Source organism: Numida meleagris, chromosome 3, assembly GCF_002078875.1.
Source record: "Numida meleagris isolate 19003 breed g44 Domestic line chromosome 3, NumMel1.0, whole genome shotgun sequence".
Taxonomy (NCBI): Eukaryota; Metazoa; Chordata; class Aves; order Galliformes; family Numididae; genus Numida; species Numida meleagris.
Genome location: NC_034411.1, coordinates 22,708,246 through 22,736,023, shown reverse-complemented (window position 1 = coordinate 22,736,023; position 27,778 = coordinate 22,708,246). Strand labels below are relative to the sequence as shown.

The following is a 27,778-nucleotide window of genomic DNA, read 5'->3' as shown; positions in this document are numbered from 1 at the left end:
TGTTCACTGTTCAACTTGGTCCTCTTTGCTAAAACCTGTACATACAGAAAACATATTTTATGAGAAAAATCTTATTTTCAATATTTAACTGTTATTTTATTAGAAGATGGTTGTACATATTTTAGGTGCTTTAGTGTATAAAAAAAAAAAAAGCAGACTGTTAATTTTAGGTGGCAGAGGAAGTAACAAAATAAAAATATCGATGTGTTTCATACAGCCTGTGATCTCTGCTGGTTTCAGGTCCTGCTGTCAGGGAACGCGTGTGAGAGGTGGCAGAGCCCTTGCGGCCAGGCCGGCTCTGAGGGGCCGCTCAGCACAGCCAGCAGCCCGCGCAGCCCGACTGCGGGCGCCAGACGGGCTGCGGCGGCCCCCCCCCCCATCCCGCCTCCCCCGAGCGCGGCCCTGCCCGCCGGTGCCGCAGTGCTGCGCCTGAGGGTGCCGCGGCTCCGCCATGCCGGCGGGGGGCGCTCTTCCATAGCCAGGACGGCGGGGAGCGCAAGGTGGCGGATGAGGCCGCTCTCTGCTTCCGGGTCGCGCTCTGCTGGCTTGAGGCAAGATGGCGGCGCGGTGCTTGTGGAGGGGGCTTTGCCAGGTGGGGAGTGTTTCCTGGGGCCAGCCCTGCTCGGTGGTGTCCCTTTAGCTGCGGGTTAGGGTTCTGTGACGTGGGGCCGCTCTTCTGCCTGCCGCCCTCCGTGTCGGTGCTCCGGAATGCCTTGTTTTGTTGTGTGTTGTCGTAATCGTTGCTCTGGTTGTAAGCGGGCGACGAGAAGCAAGTAACTGCGATCCGGAGGTCTTGAACCGAGCTTATTTCTGATCTTAAAGCTTCTGGTTTTGAGCCTTCAGTGTGAAAGCTGGGAAATCTTTTCAAATATAAGGTACTGGTATTTCTCCCGTTGCAGACTTTTAAAAGCAGTTGTCTTCTCACAAGTTGAGAGAATTTTGATGTGATGCGTTTCCGACTGGATTTCTGAAGCCCCAGACTCACCTCCTCTGTGTATGAGCTATCTCGTGGACTTGTTCCCCTTGCAGGCACCCATCTCCTGCGTGCTCCGGCATCTCCTCCAACAAAACGCAGCTGATAGGCACTGGGAGAGGGTGACCTTCTTTTGGATGAGGAAGTGTTCCAAATCGGGAGGCGAATTCTGTATTAGTTTGTCTTTTCTACATCCTATGATAGTCATTAGTGAGAGGGTATCAAGTATGTAAGTCAGAGAGTGAAAGTGGCTGCTAAAACGTTTTAATGCTGAATGCTGTCTTTGTTACATGGGATACTCCAAGTATTGCTTTATTCAGATTTGCACAAAGCGCCTTTAATTTTATTTTACAAGACCTTTAGATTCAGTGCATAGTTGCACTACTAGTGACAAAAGGGAGCTGCACGTGGTTGGGACAATATGCCCAATCATGCAGTACTGTAAAGGCTAGAGTTTGGTACGTGGGGTGGAGCTCTGCTGCTTCTTGTTCTGTTTTATTTGTCTATTATACAAAGACTGTAACTTATGTATTGTAAAGCACAGGACATGATACATGGTATACATGCTGTAAGGGTATGCATCTTTGCCTGCAAATAGCTAATCTATTCTCCAAGGCCAGGTCGATAAAGTGATAGACTGTGTAGCAGAGACTGTGTGCACACAAAAACAAAGCACTGGTGCAATTTCTGATTACTTTTTTGGCCTTCTTATAACAGCATTTTGCTTACCTGATGATTGTACAATCTGTAATCTCTACTTTGTCATCTGCATAGGTTCTGTGCCATGTACTCCCACACGCAATGTAAGCCCTTTGCTAAATACAAACTTTTGCACTTGCAAATCGTAGAATCATGGAATGGCCTGGCTTGAAAAGGACCATAATGATCATCTAGTTTCAAACACCCTGCTGCGTGCAGGGTCGCCAGCCACTAGACCAAGCTGCCTGTCCAGCCTGGCCTTGAACGCCTTCAGGGACGGGGCATCCACAACCTCCTTGGGCAACCTGTTCCAGTGCGTCACCACCCTCTGTGTGAAAAACTTCCTCCTAATATCTAACCTAAACCTCCCTGTCTAAGTTTAAAACCATTCCCCCTTGTTCTATCACTATCCAACCATGTAACCAGTTGTACCGTCTCCTGTTTATATGCTCCCTTCAAGTATTGGAGGCATATGTATATGGGCATGTCTTTTCTCTGATGTGATATCAGATGATGATAGTGTACTTCATACTGCCTTTGAATGGGGGGAGGATGGTATTCTGATTTCAGACACAGAATGAAGGTGTAAGGATCAAGGTAATTTCCTTAAGTGTATTTAACTTTGAGTGTTAGGTCTCAGGGAATTCTGAAAATGAACTTTTTCAAATGGAGAGTTAGTGGTAGGAAGCTAGAAGCCATGTAACAGTCAGAAGGGAGAGATTTTTCTGGTACGAAAGATGTATGGTATGTCTTAATGAACATTTGAGTTCACTTCTTAATGCAGAAAAAATCATGTTAACTTTTCAATGGGATTAATGTACTTGTTAGAACTATTTCTGTGTTCTCTTCAACAGGACAAATGTTCAAAACCACAGGGAATGTTTTGTTGAAAAAAATCTGAAATTTCAAGTTAAATTCAGAAGCTGAGTTTTTCTATTGTATCCTTTATAAGACGTTTCTCAACTGCGTTTACAGCAGCAAGTGCTGCTTACGTTCATCCAAGGAGGTTTCACTGTACTGTGAAAGTAGAACTATAGAGAAAACATTACTATATATAAAAAGGGTTTCTTGATACCACACAAAATGTATTTTCTAATAAAAAGTTGCTTTGTGATTGCTGTTCAGGTGCCTGGTTAATCTTAGGTGCATACTGTTATGTTATTTCCCTGACGTGTGGGATTTCTGTTGGTTGTTTTCCTTGTTGATGATTGTTTGTCTGTTTGCTTTGTGGGATTTAGGTATGTGTGGAGGGGGCTTGTTACTGTTATGACCCTATTGTATATTATAATTCCATGCTCCTGTTTTCTTGCATTTTCCGATGGAGCAAGCTTTACAGTTTGGCAAATGAGTGTCAAGGAATGTCTTTTGCTCTGTTGCTCTTAAAAGTAACCTTTAATAAACCTATATTATTAGCTGGCTACTTTCCAGTTAAGAAAAAAAAGCAATTTGACCATTTGTTTTATACAGGGATCATCTTTTCCTGTCGATTATGCAAGCAGAGTTATGCAAAAGCAGCGTTTTCTTCCGTAAGTTTTAAAGACCCTCCTCCCTTCCACTTTTCCCCCACACTCCCTCAAAAAGTGTAACTTTAACATTTATTTTATGCTTTCCCCTTTACCATAAATCTAGAAACTTTGACTTGGTGAGAGTACGATTCTCTGGATCCCATGTTCATACTCAGGAGCCTAAGACTAATCCTCTGGTAAGTGTTTCATGGAACAGGATGTTGTATGTCATTGTAATTATAAAGAGAATGGAGAGAAGTCAAATCCCTCTACTTCAGCTTTTTTTTTTTATTATTTATTTTTTTTAAGTCTTAACAATGTCAGATTGGCCTTAGAGTAAGAAACAGTTTAGATTACTGCTATTAGAGATTTTTTTTTTCAGCAGGGTTCCTTTAGCTCCCAGTCGCCTCTTTGTCGCTTTCCTCCTTCATAGCGTCTGTGTTTTGGCTTTAGGAGAAAAATGATGTCGATAACACACCAATGTTTTAGTTACTGCTGAGCAGTAACTAAACTGTACAGAGCCAGAGGTGTTTCAGTTTCTCAGCTTCTCATACTGCTCTGCCAGCGAGGGGACGGGAGCAAAGGGAGGGAGCAGAACCAAGGCAGCTGACCTAAACTGGCGTAAGGGATATTCCGTATCACAGGGCATCTCGTTGTAAAAACTGTGGAAGTGAGAAGAGTTGACTGGGGGGGCAGTCACTGCTTGGGGGCTGGCTGGGCATTGGTCACTGGGTAGTGTGCAAATGTGTTGTGCATCACTTGCTTTGTGTGTGTGTGTGTGAACAGAATGAGAAATACACATATATATATATATTTATATATTACATTTATACTATTTTCATATATATATATATTACATTGCTATTGTTTTTTTCTCTTCCTTTTCTGTTGTAGTAAATATTTTTTATCTCAACCCACAAGTTCTACTTTGTTGCTTTTTTTCCCCCCTAGTTCTCTCCCTACTGGGAGGGGACAGTGAGTGAACAACTGTGTGGTGCTGAGCTGCCTGCCAGGTTCAACCACAACACAAATCCAGCCTTCCTGCCACATCTGCTGCATGCTGGAGTTACTGCTCTGAACTGCATGAGAGTAAACCAGGGCTTTCTGGATGAACAGTGAGCCCAGGCCATTAGAAATGAGTGCTCAAACTGAGAGTCATAAAATTGTACCTCGAAAGTCACAGACTTGTAACCTGGACAAATGAGGCTGGGGAAGCCTGGTATATTTAAACAGCCTTATAACTGACCTAGGAAAGTGAGAATTCTTGTACCTGACCGTAATGATAACTAAGAAGAGTTTGAGAATTTCAGGTATTTTCACACTTCTATTTAAAATGCATATATTGCTGCTCCAGACTTGCTTTAGCTATGAGTTCTGTTGTTGCCTTTTGCAAGTGTTGTCCTTTTAGCTGGCATTCCTTTTCAATTCCTGATTGAGAAATTTTGCCTGAACATTTAGAAGTTAGGTTTCTCTTCACACTTACCAGAGGTGATAAGACAAAGGACTGCTGATTGAGGTTAATACAATTATCCTCCTGCAGGTAAATTGAAATGAGCAGCTAACTGTGTGTGTGTGTTTTTTTTTCTCTTTTACAAACGGGGCACACAAGCTAAGAAGATATATAGTGATTGGATTAAAAGAGGAGAGCATGGAGTGGTAATGCTTACCTTTTCTTAAAAAATGCAGGTGTCTATTTCAGATGAACCTGAAACACTGTACCGGAGACTGTCCCTTTTAGTTAAAGGCCATGATAAAGCTGTGTTGGACAGCTATGAATATTTTGCGGTGCTTGCAGCTAAAGAACTTGGCATAACTGTTGAAAAAATGTAAGTAACCGATGTCTAGCATGATGTGATCTCAGATGCTTTTTACGTGATCTACTGTAACTTGAGTTCTGTGCTTACAAGAATTTCCTTATTCAGAAGAACTGAGTGTAATCTGACATTCCTTCTCAGGTTAAATCTAACGCTTCTTAGATGGTAGTGCAGTGATGAGAAAGCAGAAGCAGTGCTACTCACAGCACTGCCGTAGTAGGATTGTATTGTAACTGCATGAAGGATACCAGGAATACTCTTGTTACAGTCATCAGTGCTGTAGCAATAATAGTAAACTGTACCAGTACTTCATACTGCCTTGTGGATCTTCTAAATGTCAGATAAGAACAGAGATTTCACCATAACCTCAGATAATTCATGTTAACACCATTTGTACAAAATTCAGTATTACTGCATTTTCTCTTTGTACTTCGTTCAGACATAGGCCTCCAAAGAAGATAGAGCGACTTACACTTTTAAAATCTGTACACATTTACAAGAAGCACAGAGTTCAGTATGAAATGAGAACGCATTATACCTGTTTGGAGGTAAGAAAGATGTAAAAGGAAGAAATACTAATTCACTTAGCTCGGGGAGATGAGTGCTGGGAATATAGCAGAAGAGGACTGACCTAGGTACATCAAATGTAGCACAGATTATTCTGAATGTTCAGCCTATCTAATTCTTGCCTACAAGGCTGGTTTTGACCTGTATATGAAAAACTGATTTAAAAATAAGATAGATATTGGAGTTACCTCTATATATTTAATGCTCTCTATTTCCAATAATCTGTGGGATAAGAAGTTTCTCAAGGAAGGGAAGATGCTGCAGGTAAATCATTGTCATTGCTAGTCACTGAGGGTTCTGTTTTCCATGAGCTTGCCTGATATTTTGAATGCTTTTACCCTATGCAACATCATGTGACAAACTAAAATTGTGAGGGGAGGAGTACCAGAAAGGAAGCGTGTACAAACCACTAGCTCTGAGGCTGATGACGCAGACTTATATATGGTTTAGAATGCAGCTGTGGTTGACTTTCTTAGAAGAAAAGTTTGCTGCCAGTATTTTGTGGCCTCTAGGTCTATTATGGTGTAGTTGTACAGGGCTTAGTAAAATGTGTCTCTGCCTTCAGTCCTCAGGCAGTAGAGCAGTGCTGATGGCTGCTCACAGACTGTAAGCACAACTTCTGCTTTCTGAGAGAAACTAGAATCAAGAGCATGGTAGAGTTCTGGAGTTGGGGGATTTCTATCCAGCTTCAGTTTTGAGGGTTTGAAAATGCTGTGAGTTCTTGCATAACCTGCAGTTGGATATGATACTTGCAGTATTAAGGTCCACCATTTCTATCCTAGTCAGTACATATGAGCACATAGTATATCTGTTCTGCATGAAATTGCTACTTTATACTTGCATAAGATACGTACTGCTTAACTGCCTGTGATGAATTCTGTGGGAGCTGGCCTAGTGTAAGATGCTTGGACCTACTGCAAAAATTAGAGAAGCCAGAGCAAACTCCTTTTTCTCATATTCTGTTTGAAGTATTAGTAATAGTCCTTCATTTAAAAACACATTACTTCTGTTTTAGTTAAAACACCTAACAGGCAGTACTGCTGCGGTGTACTTAGAGTACGTTGAACGAAACTTACCTGAAGGGGTTGCCATGGAAGTAAAAAAGGTGAGTTTTCATCTCATGTTATTAACTGCTGTGAGGTGAAGTCCAGATGCAAGTACTAGTAATTACTGAAGTCTTTAGAAAGTCAGTAGAGGAGACACATATAGTTTGTAAAGACCATTTTTTTCTAAGTATTAAAGGATAAAGAATCTGCATTACCTACAAACGTCACAAGGTGGCACTTTTAATCAAGTAAATATCCGAAACCAAAATAACGAAGCATAGTAGTTAGATGTTAACTGGTTGGTATAATAAATTGTTTCTTTCCTTCCATAATAGACTAAGATAGAGAAAATACCTGAACACATCCGGGAGCCAGTTTGGGATACACTACCTCAAGTAGAAGAAACAGAAGTCAAATCGTGAATTCACCAGGTACTTGGCTGTTAGTGCTGGAACTAGTTGCTCCTATCAACCTAATTTACTAAGACAGTCTACTGATAAATAAAAGTCCTGTTTTATAAAATAATAGTATATTTTCTTGTTTTACTGAATTATTCTTGATCATAGCTCCAGAACTTGTAAACTGACTGAACGTCTATAAAGTGAAGAAGCTTGACTGCACACCGTGGTCAAGAAGTGTGATCATCTGTAATATTTGTAGAAAGTTAAAACATATTTATAAATAATCTAGATCCCCATTTGATACTGAGTAGTAGTTTCTGAATTCTGAAATACTTAGAAAATCCTATTCACATTAGTGTAACGTTTAAGGTAAAGGATGTCAGACTATTAGACATTTTTTGTTAGTGCTGCTTCGAAATAACTATATCCCAGTTGCATATACAACTTACATATTAACATGTAGTAAGTCAGAAAATGCAATCTTAAGGAACACCGAGGCATAATGAGACTTTTCTAGGCTCTTACAGTTCCGATAGCCTCATTTCCAACATCATTAACTGTTTGCTAAAAGAAAAACACATTGATTCTAGTACAAATATGAGCTTTCTGCAGGTTTAAGTCTCTAATTTTATGAAGTAGCCGTAGGACCACATTGCAAAGTAAATGGATACTAGAAAGTGTCATTGTACATAGGACAAACGGTGCATTAAATGTTTTTTTTCACTGCAGGGAAAGGTGTAGCCTTTTTCTAAAGTAGTGGGTTGGTTATTCAGTAAACCTAGTCTAGCTGGACACCAGTTATGCATAGAGGTGGGGGAAAAAAGAGTACAGATAGCAAAAGGGTGCTCAACTAACTTGAAGGCTACTTCACTGTGAGTCAAAAGAGATACTGCTAGATGCAAAACAATCAGTGACTTCAGACTGTATTAAGCATTTTGGCTTTACTAGGCTAGCAGATAGGACAGAGCTGCAGAAATCTACTTCAGCTGTAATTTGACTGCTATCAAAATAGTTTACAGAAGGAATACCCAGGACAGCCAAAGAGCCTGGACCATACTTCCCAACAGCACTCGAAGTCACATTCACAAAAGAAAAGAAGCTTAGTTTTATTATCAGACAGAAGTGCACAATCTTAATGGGAAGTAGCTGAAAGATGAGAAACCAAGCTTGTGCTTGAAGATCAGCTGTGTTTTCTAGTTGTAGGGAGGCCCAAAGCTGTTTTAGGAGAGATGTTTCAAGACAGTCAGTAGAACTGGTATCGTTCGTGACAGAAGGGAAGCTGCCAGAGCATCTTCTGCAATATGCCCCAGAATACAAAAACCTGTAGCTAATCAAATCCCTTAGGAGAAGATATCCTGCCTAGTTATCCCTTGAAAGTATTTGCTTTCCACAATTTCAAGCTGTTCCTCCTTTTAGTAATAATAGCATTTCTTAAAATCATATCAGTTATTATATAACAGGAAGGAAAAAATGGTGAGCTGGCCTGGTTAAATAAAACTGATGCTTCAGAGGAACAGCTTCTTTCAATTTTGTATGATATTTTCTTCAAATTTTCCGTGTCTTAGTTTTGCATAAGCCACCTGCCAAATCCAGGCTGTTTATAGTATCACAATGCGCTTGTGCCCAATACTAAGTCTTCCACCTCTTAGTTTGATGCTCAGTAAGGTTAAAGGGTTGTCTTTTATTGTCTTTGGTGTTCTATTTTGGGCCTCCAGTTTCTAACTAAATGGTCAGTCAGCGTGGCTTTTCAGTTTTAGTTATCAGGCTGTAATAGGATCAGACTTAGGTAGCAGCTGTGGAAAATATTAACCCAGATAAGCAGCAGGAAAGCAGGAGGTTCTGTCATCGCTCTGTTTTTGGATCTTTGCAGGTATTTCCCTTTTTTTCTCTGCATTTATGTGAATAGCGCATCAAGACAGCATCAAGATACTGCTTGTCTTTGCATTAGGAAAAGAACAGGAACGCATCAGGAAGTGCCAGGTATCACTGGAGGGATGTGTGGGACGGAAAGCAGAGGTTAGGCAAGCATGGAAGAAACAAACTGCCTTGCCTTCTGACTTACTTCAGACCTGTTTCTTAAGAGGTCTGCATCTTCATTATGTACAACAACATGGTGTATATGAAACAAACTCGAACTTAAATTCTGTTCTACTATCTGTGGTTTAACTTACACTGCCTGAGTAACTTACAGCAAAACTATTTAAAGTTTACTTACACTTGGATAGGAAAAGAGACTGAACAATACATTTATTTGAATAAAAATGTATACAATGAAAACTTACAGAATAAAATGAAAGAAAAAAAAAAAAAGGCGGCGGTATTAACAGCACACGGGAGCGGACAAATAACCGAGCAAAAGCTTGAGCGTCCCTCCCCGTTAGAGAAAGCCGGCAGTGTCACGGAACGCCCCTTCCGCCTTCTGGGCTTTGCAGCGGCGCTCCCGGCCCCGCAGGGAGAGCGCGGCAGCCGCGCCACACGGCAGTGCGACAGCCGGCCCTGACGGCCGTGCCGTAAAGCGCCGCGCTGCCGGCATGGGGAAGCGGCGCGGCGGGCGGGAGCTGGCGCGGGGCTTGAGCAAGCGGCAGAGGAAGCACCTGCGGCAGTTCGGGGAGCAGCACCCCGTCTGCGACCGGTGAGCGCTGCGGGGCGCCTCCGCACGGCCCTGTTCTCTGGGCTCAGGCCGTGCGTCTTGTTGGAAGGGTTTGGGTTAGTGTGTCCTGTTCGCAGAATCCCCAGCGCTGGTTAATTGATGCGCTTTTCCCGTAGCACGTGTCTTTTTCCCTGCTTCATAGGTCAGTGGTTAGTTCCACAGGTAGGCTTCTGTTCTGGCTGACTGCTGTACGAGCAGCTTTGGTACCTGTGCTCGGGGTGAGGCCTCTGCCGGAGCGAGGTGGTGCTCCGGCTCGAGCCTGCCTTCAGCTGCTGCATGGCTCCATCTTTTCGTCCAGCTAACAGTTACCGCTGGGTGCCCTGAGTCCAGCTCCCAGATGTAAATGCACACTGTGCTAAGCTAGGCTGCTTCTTTGCCAGCTCCAGCGAGTCCTCGCGCTCTGCCCAACTCCTGTGAGTCCTGCAAAGTTTCCCTGCAGGCCTCCTTTCAGGTAGCTCGGGCCTGGCCCAGCCCCTGCACGAGAGAGGAATTTCTTTCCAAGCCCCGCTAGGTTCTAGGTGTCCTGTAGGAAGTTCATTACTTTCAGAAGCCTTTTTCCAGTATGAATGCCCTTGTGCTCAGGTTCTTTATAGCACTAGGTCTTCTGATTAAAGCCAGATTCTGCTTTAAAATGTTTCTCATCATGATCACATACACCCAGGCTTCACACACACTGTAGCATCAGCTGAGAGTAGCCTGCCAGGATAAGCCCCGAGTCTGTTACCTTAAGGAGAAGCGCATGATGCTTTGGCTTTGAGCTTTCTTTCAACTTCTCTAAGACTCAACAATTTTTTCCCCTCTTCATCTGTGTTTATCCTGTGCATAATATCATTGACAGAGCAAGATATTTTGGTGATTTTTTTCAGGGTTTCTGGAAGACCAGACGCAACTCAAATATGTGAACTGGTAATATATTTTTATTTCTTCCTCGCTTTCCCCATTGTATAGTTCAGTGAAGTGGAACACTGTGCCTTTCTCATTGTTCAGGTTGATTCAGTCGTTCCATTTAGAAAACCTGCTTTTAGGAGGAAAAAATGAATGATTTCTTTGTGATTCTGAATTGTTCTGTATAGTGTCAAACTTGTATCTGCAATACCATGAGACAACAGAAGAGCAGGATACAATATTGCTATTCTTCTTTGTTTTTTAATGCTACTTACCTATGGCAAAAAGTAAAATGTGCTTTATTTTATTAATACACAGTGCTGCTTGAGTTAGGGAATGAGATGCTTTGTTCTCTGTTGAATGAAGAAATGTTGATGCTCATTCCTGTTCTTCAAATTACAGTGCTTCAGTTTTCTTTCAGTTAGGACTTGTTAACCTCCTTTATCATCAGACTAATTAAAGACTTCAAAGTTTTAGTGTGGAAAAAGTAATTAATGACTCTGCTCAGTTGCTTCCTTTAGCACTTTTTTTGTGCATTAATACGGTATTTACTGAGTTTTCTCTTTGTGCTGAAAGGAGCTAAGAAATAAGTAAATGGGGCTGTACTTATAGTCCTGGTTTTGCTATGATGTTGACTGTAACCTGGCACGTTGTTCTTAGTTTGTGCAAGGCTGGGACAGAACAGACTTCTGGATCTGGCTTGTTTGAAGCTTAGAGCTTTAGATACTGGGCCAGACCTGACCGTTCCTTGGTGGACTTTGGTCAGTTGAAAGTTATTTCATTTCTCCTTTCGAAAGACAGAAGCATTTTCAGTATGTATGCCCTACTACATGTCGTTTCATAGGAAAATCAAGGGCCTGTTTGACTGCAGAGAGCAAGTGTGTTCTCTGAAGCCAAAAGAAGCAAACTTTGTGATGCTCTGAGTCAAATCTGCAGAACAAAGCACCAGGACCTAGGTCTGCCAAGGTCTTTTCAGAATCTAAATGGAAATGTTCAGGATAACTGTTCACATAAAATGGAGATTTTGGGAAAATCCCATTGCATCTGCATAAGGGTAGAATGGGAAGAGGAAAATAGAGTATGGGAACTAGAGCTGAGGGTGTTTTTGTTTGCTGTCTAATAGACTGCTGCTGTTGTTACCGTTTTCACTTTTAGTCTGACAATTCTGATAAATCAAGTGCAGAAAGCGATTCAGAGACTGAGGTGGAACAAGTCTCTGTCTATCACAAGCTTCTGGCTACACTGAAGGCATCTCCTGAGTCTGAGAGTGAGGAAGAGGAAGATGAAAGTGAAACAGAAGAAGCTGGGGAGAGTGAGGCAGAACTGGACAGCGAAGGGTCCCAGGAGCCCAAAGAAGCAGTTGGAGGTGAAGAGCAGAACGGTGTACCGGAGCAGGAAGAAGGTAGTTTCTTTTGCTGTGCTTTGCTAAATATTGTTTCAGTTAGAAAGTTTGAATAATGTCTGTTTTTAGCCCTGATCCTGATGCAGACGGCCTGGTTGGCTGGGTGCTCTTCTGGCTGGAAGACTCTGCTGCTCCATTGCTGTTTTGTGAGTGTGAGCAGCAGCTGCTGGTGTATGTAGCAGGGCAAAGGGTAGCTGTGCTCATTTCCCGGCAGCCAGCCTGCTGTTTCTTCCTCAGATGTTGTTTGTGCGGCAGCACAGGGGGAATCCACATGGAGCAGCATACCAGGGGTTCTCACCCACTCGCTGGGAGACGCAAGCTGTTCTCTCACACAGCATCTGGCTTGGCTGCTGCCACTGAGCAAGGGGAAAAGTTTGCCTCACAGCAAAGGAAAGAGTGTTTAAATTTTAAGGAAACCTCCTCCCATATGAGGAGACATCCTCATTCATGAAGTCCCCAAGGAAATTCTGGGATGGAGGAGTCGACTTTTTATTTTTTCAGTTATTTAGATTGTTTGGAAACTAAAGCTTGTATTTGAATATATTTTTCCTTAAATTTTCTCAGGGAAATTACGTTTTATATTATTTAACTTTTGGCATGGTAGCCAAAGGTAGCTTTTTTTTAAAAAAAAAAAAAAAAAAAAAAAAAAAGTAAAATACAAAGCCTCTTTTTATCTTTTTGCATAAGATTTTTGAAGAAAAAAGTGTAACTCAGAAGTGTCTGACATAGGCAGCCAGAAGTGGCTATTGATAATAGCTTTTCCAGGAAAATATAGTGTGTTTCTTTCTCTAAGAAGTTGCAGCTAAAGACCCACCAGAACAGGCGGTTGGCCAGGAGCAGGCTGATGGGGAGGATACTTCTTGTGACCCTAATCATGGAGCAATTGAGGAGTTTACTGATGTGAAACATGAAGCTGAATTTAGCTTGGAAACCAATTTCATGGAAGAGGAGAGTGGAGACTGCGATGCAGACAAGAGAGAGAGCAGTTCTTCACGAGCCTTTTCAGAAGGTAAAACATAGTATAATTGTACAGTAGTGGTCTGCCTCTTGAGGAGTGTCTGTAAACACTTAAATTATCAAACTCTCTAATGAGGTGCTATAAAGCTGCCAAGTTCTTTGGCCACACAATTTATTGTGTTGCCCGTGTGCGCGAGCCTGTTACATAAGGGACATTTAAAGTTAACTCATGCATACAGCTGAACTGTTTGTTTTCCGTAGCTCATGTGGACAGGGATTTGTGTGCGGTTTCTGCTGTAACTGGTAAGGCGCAAACTAGCAGGAACTAGAAACATACATGGAGGATGTTATCATGTTCTGTTGTTTTAATGGTAGTTTACCATTTAGACAAATGCTCAGGGCTCTCTGGGTTTTGAAGCATGTGCAGAGGAGTCTGACTGCACCAGGATCAGGGAGGCATCAATAGAGCATCTGTGTGGTATCTTTTAAGGGTGTAGCTCTTAAGCAAGTGTGTGCCGCAGTGCACCGGTGCGTGAAATCTGAGCTCCGGTGTTGGAGTCGTCCCACCATGTGTAATACAAATAGCTGTGCATACGGGTGTGTGATCTTTAAGTAATATGCCACACATTGGCACTCGCAGAGCTCCTATTCATATTTCATGCTCTGTGGTTTTAATATCAGATGGCGTAGTTTGAGAGAGAGGAATATGTATGTAGCATCCCTAGTGATGCTGGCTTGTCATCTTAGAGTAGCAGCTGACATTAGATCTGGGAGGCAGCCTACTTGATACACGAAATGTGTGGAAGCATCAAAGGGCCATGTGATAGAAGAAACAGCTCATTCTTGTTACCACGAGAATATTGCTTAGGCTGTTGGCATTGCATTTTAATGAGAACCACCGCGCTCCAACCGCGTGCCAAGTATCCTAACAGCTTTGTTCAACCTATAAATGATACACTACTTTTCAGTGGGTTCTTACACAAGTGGCTTTATAACTGATTATGGAAGATGAGTCACCTAAAACAGCAGAAAGTGAATTCTCGGGGTCACTAGAATTGCTGAAAATGCTTCGTACCATTCCTTGACTTTATTTTACAACTGCTGGAATCAGTAAAACTTACTGAAGAGTAAATGATACCCTATTCATGTGCATTACTGGGAAGATATTTTCAAGTGTCATGAGTAGCAAATGTCTGGACTTTTGCTGGATAATTTTATGTGGACTAGATATCCTTTGACAGGCACTAGCGTCCTCTCATTGCTCTTCCTTAGGCCGTGAGTGCTACCACACTGCAAGCAATATACAGGGTTTGGTTTTCAAAATAAGCTTTGCGTGTTAATTGTGCATACCAGGCTCTGAACATAATATAATTTTACAGTTCCTCGTCTCCTTCCTTTCCCAAAAGAATTGCTGATGAGATAAATCATACTTTTGTTCACTTCCGGCAATCCTTGCCGCCTTTCTCCTGATCTTCTCATCTTTCTCTGCTTTATCGCAAACTGTGCTCACGTCACTGCCCAGCAATGCAGAGCCCTCAGCAGAAGCATAAATTGAGGGCAGTAAGCTCACTCAGGTCTTTACTGTTGACATCCCACTTCACCTGCAGGGAATGGAGGTGCTAACTGATGTTTATCAGTGTCAGAGCTTCAGGCAGAAAATTGCCAATCTTTCCTACCGCACATTGCTTTCCTGTCCAACATTTGTTTTGTGATTGAAAGTTCGAGTACTTCTGTATGTGCTTTTTCTTTCCCCGCATTCTTTTTTTTTTTTTTTTAATTTTTATTTAGGCAATCTGTCAAATCTGTTCTGTTTTTGTAGAGAGAATTTGACATCCTTTCTCTTGTCTCCCAGCACTTTGAAATAGCTAGTTTGAGCTGCAGTTTTGGCCAGCGTAAAAACTGTCCATATCGCTTGCAAATCTGTTCTGAAACTTTTGATTTTGCTATTAGCTATGGTAGTTCTCAGAACTCTGTTGTTTTTGTTTTTAAAATAGACCCGTTTAAACAGCACATGGACAAAGAACTCGAAGAAGGAGAAGTAGAAAAAATATCTACACTTTCTAAAACTTCAAGTCAAAGCAAGGTAACGTTCTGTAGCAAGCCAGAGTGCCTCAAGATGCTGGGATAAAGATAACTTTTTGTATACAAGTGAAGTAGTTTCATCATTGTTATTGGGTATTGGCTCTGCAGTTGTCAAGGTTTTGTTACTATTGTTGCTGAAGTGTTTCTTCTCTGCTTAATGCTGAGCGGGAGTTGAGAAATAAAGACTGCTGTAATGTCAGCGTATGGTTGGTGACACGTCTGGAAATCAGAGCTTTAGAATTTGCTTTGCAATCCTGAGCTTGGAGATGTGGTACTACAGATTGTTGGCACTGGGCGGATGCCGGACTGATCTCGGGGTGGTATTGGCGGGATCTCGGGGTGGTAGCAGCAGGGTGCCAGAGGTGTGCTGCAGCTGAGCTCCTGGGGTGGCCACGGAAAGTCTTAGCAGTGCTTGTGATGCACCTTTGTGTTCTTGTTTCAAGATGGTCCTATCTTTGTACACGCTTACAAGCAGGTAAAGAGGACTTCAATACTTTTGTTAATACTGGAAGTAATATGTGGGGAGAAAAAACCCACCTCATTATTTGAAACAGAACATTGTTTTTCAAAATGTTCTTTTTAGACAAACTTTTGCTTCTTAACTTTTTCACATCTGAGTTTGTTTTGGAGCATTGCCTCGCATTCTGGTCACCCATATGCTGGGTGACATTCCTTGGAAGATACACAATGATTACGCAGTCAGAGAGCTAGCTGGGATATTTTTTTTCTTTTTTTTCTTTTTCTTTTTTTTTTTTTTTTAATATGGTGGCCAAAAATACCAGTGCCACCTAAAGCACTGTATGGCATATCTTTGCTTCATTCGATGTAGCATTACAGAAATGGAACGGGGCTTGTGTGTCAGGAAACTTAAAGTTAAGAGTTTTTCCTTATTACACTGAAAGGTTTCACCCATAAAATCAGTGCATCGGTGTGACTGGTCTGTAAATACAGTCGATGTAGTCGGACTCCAGTGTTGGCAGAAATGACACAGTTTTCTCATCTGCAAAATGGTGGCAGTTGTAGCCATATCACTGCAAAATACATCCAGATCTAGTGAGCTCAAGTTAGATGCTAAGAGATTGCATATTGAAGTAAAAGTTTCAGCTTGTATTATGAAAGATAACTTCTCAAATTTCATGAAATTGATTAAACAGTCAGCTGTGGTGATGTGCTTAAAGCTGTGTACTAGGTCTGGTACATTTGACTCTTCTGTTTGCTTTTTTTTTCCCTTCAGTGGCCAAGGCTAGGTCAACTCACTTTTTCATCCACTTTGGAGAAACATATAACTTTAAAACCAGACAAAGAATTCAGTGTGAAACAGCTTTATCTTCACAAGCCTTTAGAATCCACTTGGCCAAAAGTGAATAAACATTTCCTGTCCTCAGTGAGCAAACCAAGCGAATCCTCTTTTACCCCATTACAAAGAGAGCTCTTCTGTATCATGAATACCTACAGGGACTTGTTCTATCCAGAGAGAAATGCTTTAACAAACGGAGAAGAAATCCGGCATGCTTACTGCTTGCATGCCTTGAACCACGTTCTGAAGGCAAATGCCCAGGTGCTCAGCAACAATGCCAAAAAACGAGACCAAAAGCCAGGGACCGACAGTGACGACTTCAGGGATCAGGGGCTCACCAGACCTAAGGTCAGTGCGCTTCAGTAATGCAATTCCCTGCATGCTGTGGGAGTCTGGTCAGGCCATGTAAATGTCCTGGTAGTTTACTGGAAGGTATTTCTGTTGCTGTTGTTATGTAAGACGTTCCTAGGCATGCGCCTTTCCACATCTCTTGATCGTACCCGGAAGTCATCTGCTATGAAACCTCTCTGCCGCAGAGTCCAACGTATCGTGATGGGGCTCATGTCATTAATTGGCAGCACCCACTGGTTGATAGTCAGGTAGATTCAACTTGGACTAGCTTGTCTCTGGTTGTGCCAGCTGTCTGCTGAACAGTTTCAAAGCTGGGTTTCAGTGTTTGCTGCGGCCCTGGGAAAGGCTTGCTTTTCATTTCTGCGCTGGCCCCCCAAGAGTGCTTTGCAGATGTTGTCGTCAGCCATTCAGGAGCCAACCTTTGTCCCTGTCTGTGCGTTGAGGGAACTCTTGTTTGCTTGAGGGACTGGGAGAAGTGTGTGCCTGTAATCATACCGGCTGTGTGAGATGGAGAAGCAAACTGAGCTGCTGGCCACGACGTGTTCGTGAGCACACTGTTTGCCAGCACATCCTCTCCTTGCCATATGTTAGAATTAGGCTTGTTCTGCTTCCATGTGGACCCATCTTTATCTGTCTTTCCTCTCAGAAGCAAGTTGGTGACGTGCGGTAAGGAAGGCAAAAGCAGGGGGCCTGTTTCAGGACAGAAACGCATGCCTTGGCTGTAGGGGGGCCTTATTTTGTCGTGTAGGCACGGTTGGTCGGTGATTATACTGGGGAAGGAGACTGATGCTTGTTTTGATTGCTGCGAGGCCCAGTGTGGGCAGTTCAAAGACAAAACAATTACTTAATGTGCTCAACTGTGGATATTCATGTTTTCTGGGTTGTTCATTTGTAACTGTTGATCTGTGCAGGTGCTGATGATAGTGCCCTTCCGGGAATGTGCTTTGCGAATTGTGCATATTTTCATCAGTCTTCTTGAAGCGAACGAGAAAAGAAAAATAGATGTAAGTAATAAAAAGCGCTTCAAAGGGGAGTTTGGCTCTGACCCAGACGAGAAGCCCCCCAACCTGAAAAGACCTGAAGATTACGAAGCCGTCTTCGCTGGCAACATTGATGACCATTTCAGAATTGGTAATGACCTACAGAACAGATGACTTTAGCTTATAAAGAAGTGAGGGATAATCTAACAGGTTCTTCCTTAATGTCTGGGAGCCATCAGGGCTGGTGAAACTCTGGGCTCTGAGGTATTTATGCTGTGTCTGCATTGGCATCTTGAATATTTCTAAAAATATCCTGTTCCTTGCCATAAGAAAAGGAAGAGGAAATAGAACAGTAATGATTTTCACTCCAAGATGAGAATCGCTTAAAATGCAGTGATTGCTTTATTGTGGCAGCGTTGCACACACCTCGTTTGAAAGGGGATGATCTTGATTATGCAGCAAGATCGCTTATGTTATTTAAAAAAAAAACAAAAAAGAAATCAGGTCAAGTTAGCTTATTCACAGTGTGTCTTGAAATGAGTGAGAGTGGAAACAAAATTCAAGCTCAGTACTGAGCAAAGCAGTTTTCTGCTTTAATGCCCATGGCTTTCATGAACGCAAGGGAATGGCCAGCAATTAAAACTGTTGGACAAACAGCAAATTTAAGACTGTTTCGTAGTAATTTCAAGCTGTTTTAGTAACTCACTGTGCAGAGAATTAGCTTGGTTCCTGGAGCTGCCACAGTGAGTAGGCAGTTTTTTTCTAACTTAACTTGACAGATAAGAGGTTCTTGAAATTATTGTCCCTTGAAAGATAAATTGGCATCCCAAGAGGTTTAATGATAGAGTGGAAGATGCAAGTTGTTCCCACTCAATCTTTCATGCTTCCCTAGTGAATATCTGTCTTGCTGAGAACATCTTACTTTTTGTAACAAAATAATTTGCCTTTCAGTCCTCTCCTATAGCGCAATCTCCTTGATCCACTTACTAGGTGTGAAGAAATGCTTAAAGAAACTTTGGGTGCTGTTACTTGCAGAAGCAAATTGTAGAAGCAGCATAATTATTCCTTCCTAATGTGCTTTGCATCCCGTTACTTCAGCCCTAAGCTCTAATTTAGAGCATGTTTGTTATGCCTTACTAAAACCACCCTTTCACATTTTTAAACCAAATAGACTTATTATTTCTAAAATGAGTAAATGCTGATGTGTTTTGAGATAAGTGGTATCTTCATGGAAACTCAGCCTTTTTTTTCGTTTTATTGTTGGGTTAAAATAAGCAACAGGAGATGTCCCTATGGATGTCTGTGTGAAATTGTTGAAGTGCCTTCAGCTGTGCCTGTGGTAGCTGGCTTCAGGCAGACGGCAATAAGCTGAAGAGACACCCGTGTTGGGTAGCCTGTGGTAGGTGGTTTGAACATGGTCCAAATCAGGATTTTAAAATCAGAAAACCGTGAGTCCATGTAGTTATAGGTAACAATCTCCTTCTCCTTTGCTTCCTTGGTTTTCCTCTCATTATCATGAGAGGTGATGCATGAGCTAGTTGACACTGCAACATGTGCTTTGAGAAGCCAGGTAGCGCCTTCCCTGGCGGAAGCGCAGGGCTGGCTATGCTTTCTGCCTTTGTAACATGATCAGCCTTGTCCTTGGCATTTTAGTCGCATCTCCTGTGGCCCTGTGAAAGAAAGCAATCCGCACTAAGGAGATCCACACTAAATCTTTAATGACAGTTTGAGATAACTGTTACTATAGTAGATAATGGCATGGACCAAAGCCTAGAGGTGAGGGTGAAAGGAGTAGTTAATCATTTCTACTTTGGCTTTTGTTCATCTTTTTAGCCCCTCTTTCCTCCTCTTTTTTTTTTAACAGTAAATCAAGAGAAATGTGTTTTGGCTCAGTAATGTCATGCAAGCTATGAAGAAGCTGGGAAAAAAAACTGCTGAAAGAGTTCTAACTTAATGAAAATCTGCCAAAGGCTTATGAAATGGAGGAAGGGTGGATAAGCACATTCTCAGGGAAAAGAAATTTCGTCTAGATTGGTTTTGTCCTGCTATAATCGCAAGCGTGTGCTAAGGGAGAGGAAATGCAGGGAGTTACTGTTAGGGAGTCTTCTGGAAGAAAATGGTTGATACTTAACCTTGACTAAGAAATGCTGTTTGTGTTCTGGCAGGGGTTGCGATTCTTCAAAAGAGCATGAGATTATATGCACCGTTTTATTCATCAGACATCATCATTGCCTCTCCCCTGGGTATGCGGACCATCATTGGCACAGAGGGAGAGAAGAAGAGAGACTTTGATTTTCTGTCATCCATAGAAATGCTCATAATTGATCAGGCAGATATTTACCTAATGCAGAATTGGGAACATGTTCTGGTATGGTTTCCATATTTTTTTGTGCTGCATTGTGTCTTGTTCATCTCATTACAACTTATTTTTAAGAATGAATAGTTTTGCTATTTTTTACTGACTTTATTTTAGACATTTGTTCATTCCTTTTTCATCCACCAATATTTCCTGTTACTACAAATAATTTTCCTACAGCTTTTGGTAGTATTCAGTACCTGTTCTCTGTAAATCTTGGAATTTGGTGCTTTATTATTGTATTTCATCATAGATTGGTTGTTGGTTTGGGTTTTTTTGTTTGTTTTTGGTTGACTGGCTTGTTTTGTTTTTTTTTGTTGTTGTTGTTTTTGCACGGCTGTAATTATCTTGCAGAACAAGATAGTGATGGTTCCTTTAATCACATCTGGGAGAAAATCTGCCAGTTGTCTGACGACACAGTGTCTCAGTCAGATCGCAGCTGTGCGAGGAATTAGTCCAACCACACTGAGGTTCCTCCAGAAAGCAGTGCACGCTGGTGCTTGTCGCCACTGACAGTAGAGATGCCAAGCATTAGTCAAGTCCCAAGTGAAACAGATTTGTCCTGTATGTATAATGAATAAAGCTTTAGGATTTTGGCCAGTATGTGGTAGTACCCATGTTTTGTGGCTGTAAGTTAATAGAAGTATTCAAGCTTGAAAGTTTGGGGTTGTTTTTTGGTTTGTGTGTTTCATGCAGGAAGTGCCTTTGAGGGCTCTGAGCCTATCCTTTTGGCAGCACGGTGTTACTGTAGATTTTGAATGAGCCCGAAAGTGTCCTATTTCCTGGGGAGTCCTGGGGAAGGCTCATGAGCCTACATGATGCTCCCGAGGTGTCCTGGAGCCTGTTCTCCTTTTTTTTTTTTTTTTTGTTTGGGTGTATCTGCCTGCCGTGCAGCAGCAGCAATACCAGTCCTAGGCATCATTCAGTGAGGCAGTCAGGTGAACTTCTTGACTTGCACCTGGGCTGCCCCTTCATGCAGTGGGAACAGCAGTTGTGCTCAGAAACCTCGGACCCGCTGACGTCAGTACATACAAACAAATCCATTAGGCTTGCCCCATGGGAGAGGATTAGAAGCAAAGGCTGCTGTTACTGATGACTGAGGAGATGGCAGTTTTGAGTCCTGTGGAATGAAATTAGGTAAATTACTTCTGATGGGGTCAATAAATCCCAGGCAGTTGTGTCTTGGGAGATGACTGCTGTTACATTCTGTGCTATCTTGCTCATCTTTGTCCACTTGCTTGCTGCAGTTGAGGCTCTTTGCAGTCTGGGTGCAATTATGTCAGTCTGCAGCAATGTGTTTCTGTCTCTGTAGCACCTGATGAAGCACATTAACCTGCTGCCTTTGGATTCCCATGGGGTAGACTTTTCCCGAGTGCGAATGCCGAACCTCAATAACTGGTCCAAGTACTACCGTCAGACATTGCTGTTCAGTGCCCTTCAGGATCCTCAGATTAATGCTATCTTCAACAAACACTGCTTCAATTACATGGGGCAGGTGAGTTCATGTCAGAGCTAAGGTCTTCTTTAGGCACGATGAAGGGGGAGCGGAACAGAAAAGCCAGCGCAGAAAAATTCCATAATTCAGTTGCAGAAGCATCTGTGTGGCAGTAATTTCCATTACCTAAGTGTTTCCGTCTGGATCTCCACGATGCTGCATGATGATCCGTAATGCTGTGCCAAAGGCATAGAGAGCTGCTCTTCCTGCAGCAATACTTATTTGATTCTTTTCTTTCAAGGCGGTAGTCAGGTTTTGTTTTTTCTTAATTTGGCGCATGTAAGTTATATGTAAGCCTTTAGCAGAGCTTGCAGATGTGTGCTGTTGGCAGAAGGCTGCCTGGAGCAGAGCTGCCTTTGAGATGCTGCTTCCCTAACCATCCTGCTTTGTTCCCGCAGGTGGCTGTCCGCAACGTGCCGCTGAGCGGCTCCATTAGTCGTGTTGTGGTCCAGCTCCCTCACGTTTTCCGGAGGATAGAAGCTGAAAATTTAACTTCTGTAATAGATATGAGGTACTCTGTGTTCCAGACTATTTTGCTGTGCCCTTGTGACTGCAATTTCAGATTTAGTGGAGCGTGCTGCTTCCTGCAGAACATAGGGCCAGTGGGATTTCACAGTAGAAGTCTTCATTAGTCTTCTGGTGTGGGCTAGGCCCTGCACGGAATCAGGGGAATGCTGAATTTCTCCTTGCCAAAGGCACTGGATGATGAAACATAGCAAAGCAATACCAGTCTCTGCCATAATCTGTTGGAGCTGATGAAGCCTTAACCCTTTACCTTCTACCGATGTAGAAATCCTAAGAAGTTAAAGAAGGAAATGTATGGTCAAAATCTTCGGTAGTCTATTGTGCCTGATGATATTCCTGTCTGAGGTCATATCAGTACTGGAAAGCCAGGTGTTACTCTGATTAAAACTTACATGTTTTCTTAACTTAGGTTTCAGTTCTTCATTGACAAAGTTTTGCCCGAGTACCGTGATGCCATCATGTCACACACGCTCATTTACGTTCCATCGTATTTTGACTATGTGCGACTTCGAAATTACTTCAAGAAAGAGGAGCTGAATTTTACTCACATTTGTGAATACGCTAAAAAGGCCGCCATCTGCAGAGCAAGGCGGTCCTTCCTCAAGGGAGAGAAGCAGTTCTTACTGCTCACTGAGCGCTTCCACTTCTACAAAAGGTAAATTGTGGGCTGAGTTTTCCCTCTGAGTTGCGTATGTACTGTTTTGAAAGTACGGTGACCTTAATCACAGGTGGGCTTCATTGCTTTTTGAACCTGTTGGATTGCATGTTGCCAGAGTTCCCTTGCAGAGCTCTTAATGCTTTGGTACACATGGGACTGTGTTCAGGAGGGTAAATGCTGCCAAGTCCACTGATGTCAGGATGGAATGATGTATGCTACGAAACTGGGTTTATTGTGCCCTTTACTGGCGTTCATCTGTGCCACTGCAACTACATAAAATTCTGGGAAAAGATGTGCGATTAGTTCAATAAGGCAATATAGCCTCCTGGAAAATTTGCCACATCCTGACTGGAGCTGTTTGGAAGTTCCTGACTGAACGTTTTTTTCTATTAGCAGAAAATGTTGTGGCAAATAGAAAAAGTTTCATGAATATGAAAGTTGAATATGAAGCCAATATGATCAGACTTCACTCACGATCCAAGCCGAAGAGGCTGAATACTGCAGAAGTTGATAGTGGCTGGTACTTTAGAGGAAGTCATGGTGCCTGGCGGCATTAGGCCTACCTTAATTGTACATCTATGGCAAGTTTAGTCTCCTGTCCATGATATGTGATTTGCAGAGTTGAGCCACAAAGTTGAAATGGAAATGATGAACTTGAGATAAGATTGATGTTTTAACATGCACGCTTCATGAAAATTGGCAACAAAGTTACTGTTTTTCCCCCCCTACTACAGGTACACAATAAAAGGCATTAGGAACCTCATTTTCTATGAGTTACCAACCTACTCCCACTTCTACAGCGAGATTTGTAATATGATGAAGGCCACAGACGGTGGAGTGGATGCCACTTGGACCTGCACTGTGCTCTACTCCAAGTACGATGCTCAGAAATTGGCTGCAGTGGTTGGCATAGATCGCACCGCTCAAATGCTACAGTCCAAGAAAAATGTGCACCTCTTTGTTACAGGAGAAAATGAATAAGTGACAAGGCAATTGGATGGACCCAGATTTTACACCTAATGAACCTTTTGATGTTACTTAAAAAAAAAAAAAAAATTAAAACTTTTTAGTCCCTTTTGCTAAGTATTCCATTTATACAGTATTAATTTTTGTATTTCAAGTTTCTGTCCAACAGGAAACAAAGGCTGTCATTCAAGAAAGCATGGATTGTAAGGTTTCTTCTGTATATAAAGAAAATCAATCCAGAGTTATTGTTATGTATTGAAAAACTCACTGGTCAGTAAAGATTGGTGGTTTGATAAACACCCCTCGATTGAACACTTCATTTACTGGTAGAGCAAACTCTCCTTCTCTTATTAAAGGAAACTTTTTTCCTTTAGTCTAAGTAAAGAATTGTGCCTGACTATGAAGGCCAACACTGTTTTGTTGGCCAGTGGTGGTTCATGCGTAGCAGGGAAGTATCATGGTGCTGCCTCTTTTTTTTTTTTTTTTCAATAATCACACCAATGTAAAATAAATTCCCTCAGTAAATGCACAGGCACTTAATTTTAGCCAGTTTTTATCACATTCTTGATTCCCGTATTTCTCAGAGACTGTGAACGCCATTAATTGAAGTCCTGAAATCGTTTGGCAGATGTGCAAATAAGCCCACACAGTTCTTGCTTTGTCTTTTAAGTTAGGATTTCTGTGAAGTACCTCCACTGTAGCACACAAGAAGAACCAAAGCCAAATTCTCGTGGACATGTGCAGCAGGAACAGCCAGAGCAGCAAACGGGGATTCCTCTCGCGTGTGGGAGAATTGTGAATGTGTGTATAAAAGCAAGCACACAAAACAGGATTAAGGCATTTTCTTCCTACTCCGGATGTGCTTAGCCCAGATGAGTAATTGACCTCCAAGGAAGCTGAAGTGGTATAGCTACTTAGGGAGATAAGATGGTGCAGCACAGCAACTGTTTAAAGAAGCAGCAAGGATGTGTTCCAGAGCCTTAGTGAGGAGTTTTCTGCCCCCACTGAAGATAACTGCAAGGCGCCATGTTGGGAGTACGGCCAGATTGTAGCTGGAAGCTGTCATGATTTTTGTTGTCTATCATCTGCATTGTTCCTAAGAGCAGTGTGCTTTGAAATTTGAAATGCATAGGCAAATTGTCCGTATTTTATGTTGATTACCAACAATACTGGTTTTCAAACTAATAGGGAAATATCTCCTTACTGCCTTCAGTAGGTGCCCTTGGATGTAGTCACACATTTTATGTGAAGTTGTCTTTGGAATGCTCATGCAGGAGGTAGTTCTGCGCTGGCACAACTTTACATGCTGTAGTAGGGAACCTTTAAACCAAGGCTGGAAATCCTGCCAGGAGGCAGCACCCGCAGATCGGGGTTTGTTGGTACATGGGTGTCTGTCTCTGCACTGGTTTAAAAGAGTTGCCATTCCCAGGTGCTTCTTTCTATCCTTGTGCTGTGACATTTCCACAGCTCAGCTATTGCCCTGCTTGCTAGTAGAGCTGTGGTGAACCATGATTTCATCCTCTTTAAAACTCCTCCTTTGCCCTCTTTTTATTTTATTCTGAACAATTCCCCGGTGCAGTTCACGGTAGGGCTCTGCAAAGCAATTCATCTCAGAGTGGCTCCAAATACAATGAGTTGCCATGAAGGGGCAAGCCCTGAATGCATCATCTGCCCCTTCCATGATGCATGTTCACTGATAGTAAAGCTACAGTTGCTGGAGCAGCTGCTGGCTCTGAGCGAGGCAGAGCAGTGGCTTCTGGCACAAAACAGAATTGGTGATGGCAAGCCAGGCTCTGAGCCTTGATTCATTCCTGTTGGCACTCCTGGTCATTGTTAGAAAGGAATATCTAGTCTGGGTTTGTTTTTTAAAAAAATTTTCTTTACATACCTGAAATAAGAAAAGATGCTATCTGAGAGAATACTTTACCTTCTTATTTTCTTCCTTGGCTGCATGAGATCTCAGTGTTGCAAGTTTTTCCCAAGAATTCACCAGTGTCGTCTAATTATCTCGCTTGGGGAAATGAAAATTTAAAACAAAATCTTGTTCGTTTTGGTTGCAGCGCTGTACTTCTAAGAGGGCGGTGATGTTTCTTAAAAATCCTTTTTTGTCAACATTTCAAGAGAATCTCTGAGCATGAAAACCAAACCCTGAGTTTGTTTGGGAAAGATGTCATGTCACAGTGAGAGCTGACGGACGGGCAGCGGGCAGAAGGCGCTCCAGCCGCTCCTGCAGCAGGGCCGAAGTGTCAGCAGCTCTTGGGAATTCAGGCTCAAGGGTGTATATAAGCAGGGATTACGATGTTTAACAAGAACTCCTTTTCATCGTCTCAAGCAGTCCTAGTTACATGGCCGAGAGAAAGGCATTTAAATACCTGTCTATAGGAATGTTCATTCAGCGGATGAGCTAATTTCATAATGGATCTCTTCTTCACTGGTAAAACTTAATCAGGATAATAGGTTTGCTATGTTTTGTTACTCCCTTCAAAGATGACAAAAAGGCATCTGTATTTTTTTTATTATTATAATGAAAATGTGATCCTAGGATAGGAGCCAGCTCATGGCTGTAATAATGCGGCTGAGGGAGGGAAGGGTGACTTAAGGACAATTTTTCTATAGAGCAGGGAAACTGGCTGTAAGGGGGAGATTGTTAGCTTCATAACAGCCATTGGGAGACACAGGACAAATCACAGGAGGGAAAAACTGGAGCACTCTTGTTAACAACAGGAGAATTAGCAATTACTTTACAGCTGTGCTGCCCCATGCTGCCAGGATTGCTAAGCTCTGTGTTAGTCATGCTCTTGTGGCCTTGGCCCCAGGAGTTCCGCTCCAGGGGATGTTTGATTTGCTCTTGGTAGCCAGGTATGCATGATGAAAGGGTTTGCTTTGCAGGGGGATTTTCAGAAAGCCAGCCCACAAAGCGTGCACAGTGGGTGTAAGAAGAGGCTGTGCAAGGCAGGAGGCGTGGGAGAAGCATGGGGTAGTGCTCCTGCCCAGGAGCCTGCACAGCACAAGACCCCTCTCCACCCTTATCACTCTGCTCAGAGCTCCCTGGGCTGCTGCATTAGCTCAAAGGCACAGCACGGGGTTGGTTTGTGCTACCATAGCCTGGCTTTCCTAGTCAGGGGGATGCTTTTGCTCACACGGGTCCAAGGTGTAGTTCAGTTCTTCTGAACTTAAATTTCATTCTCTGTGCTGAGCTTGATAGTAGACGGTAATTAATTAGCCCAGGGCTGGTTATGTTTTAATTAACCATTAGCTTCAGCTGTGCTTGTAGTGGGTGGTGGTGTTTGTTTTGTTGGGTGTACTGAGGTTGATTGTACCTGGAATGGAGACATTGGAATGGTTGTAATGTTGTGTGGTGCTTAAGAAATATGTATGTGATTATGTAAAAGAGCTGCAGGGATCTTCAGTAAAGGATGTGACAGAGATCAAGGGAAAACAATGTGCAGAGCAGAAATGGTAACCTCAGAGCAGTTAACAACATAATTCTGTCATTGCAGCAGAAAGGAGATGCTTGGCTGTGGTCTTTGAGGCAAAACAACTCAATCACACTTAATGTCACGCACAGCATGCGAGAATTACATTTCCTGGGTCAAGCCCTTGCCACTGATACCTGCATAAATCTAAGGAGATGCTGCTAACACAGAATTGTAGCAGTGTGCTACAAGGCCCCTCACACTCTGACAAAGGGGGAATGTGGTAGTGGGGGCCATGCTTAAAAAACATTGCCAGCATCTAGCCGCTGTTAGTGAGAAAGGAGCAAGGCCTGCAGCTCGAGGTGCTGCCGCACCGCCTGTCAGCTTCCCCAAGAGCTGGAAATGTCCATGGCATGGAGCAGAGCCTCCTGCTGCTGCCTCCTATCTCTCGGGCTGCTTTGTAGCTCAGCTCTGGCTTCTCTTCTGCATTGTGAAAAGCTTTTTGAAAAAGGAGTTGTATGCTTGTAAAAAGTAGCTAAAGCAGGAAGAAGGCATGGGTGAATGTACCAGCATATGAATTAATTCCTGTTACAGGTGGAATGCTTGCCAGTTGCATCAGAGACTTTCTCATGAGTCCAAAGGAAAGGGACCACACAAAGATTTTGTTTCAGTGTGGAGGCTCTCAGAGTACTTACAAAGTGTATTAAACAACTTACCACAGGTGCTGGCATGGGCTCGTTGCTGAAATCAGTC

General features: G+C 42.6%; 2 protein-coding genes across 6 annotated transcripts; both read left to right on the top strand.

Annotated features, from left to right (window-relative positions):
* On the top strand, nt 462-10,540 carry MRPS10 (mitochondrial ribosomal protein S10). 4 transcript variants are annotated; one of them, XR_002436275.1, is made up of 9 exons: nt 462-592; nt 3,140-3,198; nt 3,302-3,374; nt 4,864-5,003; nt 5,431-5,539; nt 6,574-6,663; nt 6,940-7,035; nt 8,876-8,985; nt 10,522-10,537. XR_002436275.1 is itself a non-coding variant. In XM_021389429.1 (8 exons), exons 1-7 carry the CDS (start codon nt 557-559, stop codon nt 7,024-7,026), a joined length of 594 nt encoding a protein of 197 aa, XP_021245104.1. In that variant the 5' UTR covers nt 462-556; the 3' UTR covers nt 7,027-7,035; nt 10,522-10,540. The 4 variants fall into 4 exon arrangements, 3 of the variants coding, with proteins under 3 accessions (XP_021245104.1, XP_021245103.1, XP_021245106.1); XM_021389429.1 differs by lacking the exon at nt 8,876-8,985 and having other exon boundaries at nt 10,522-10,540; XM_021389428.1 differs by lacking the exons at nt 8,876-8,985; nt 10,522-10,537 and having other exon boundaries at nt 6,940-7,129.
* DIEXF (digestive organ expansion factor homolog (zebrafish)) lies at nt 8,992-23,908 on the top strand. Of its 2 annotated transcripts, none has more exons than XM_021389427.1 (12): nt 8,992-9,637; nt 10,522-10,561; nt 11,696-11,942; nt 12,739-12,951; nt 14,894-14,982; nt 16,216-16,626; nt 17,541-17,760; nt 19,775-19,977; nt 21,278-21,460; nt 21,859-21,971; nt 22,395-22,640; nt 23,378-23,908. In XM_021389427.1, the coding sequence occupies exons 1-12, from the start codon at nt 9,537-9,539 to the stop codon at nt 23,622-23,624; spliced, it is 2,313 nt and encodes a 770-aa protein (XP_021245102.1). In that variant the 5' UTR covers nt 8,992-9,536; the 3' UTR covers nt 23,625-23,908. The 2 variants fall into 2 exon arrangements, with proteins under 2 accessions (XP_021245102.1, XP_021245101.1); XM_021389426.1 differs by having other exon boundaries at nt 12,736-12,951.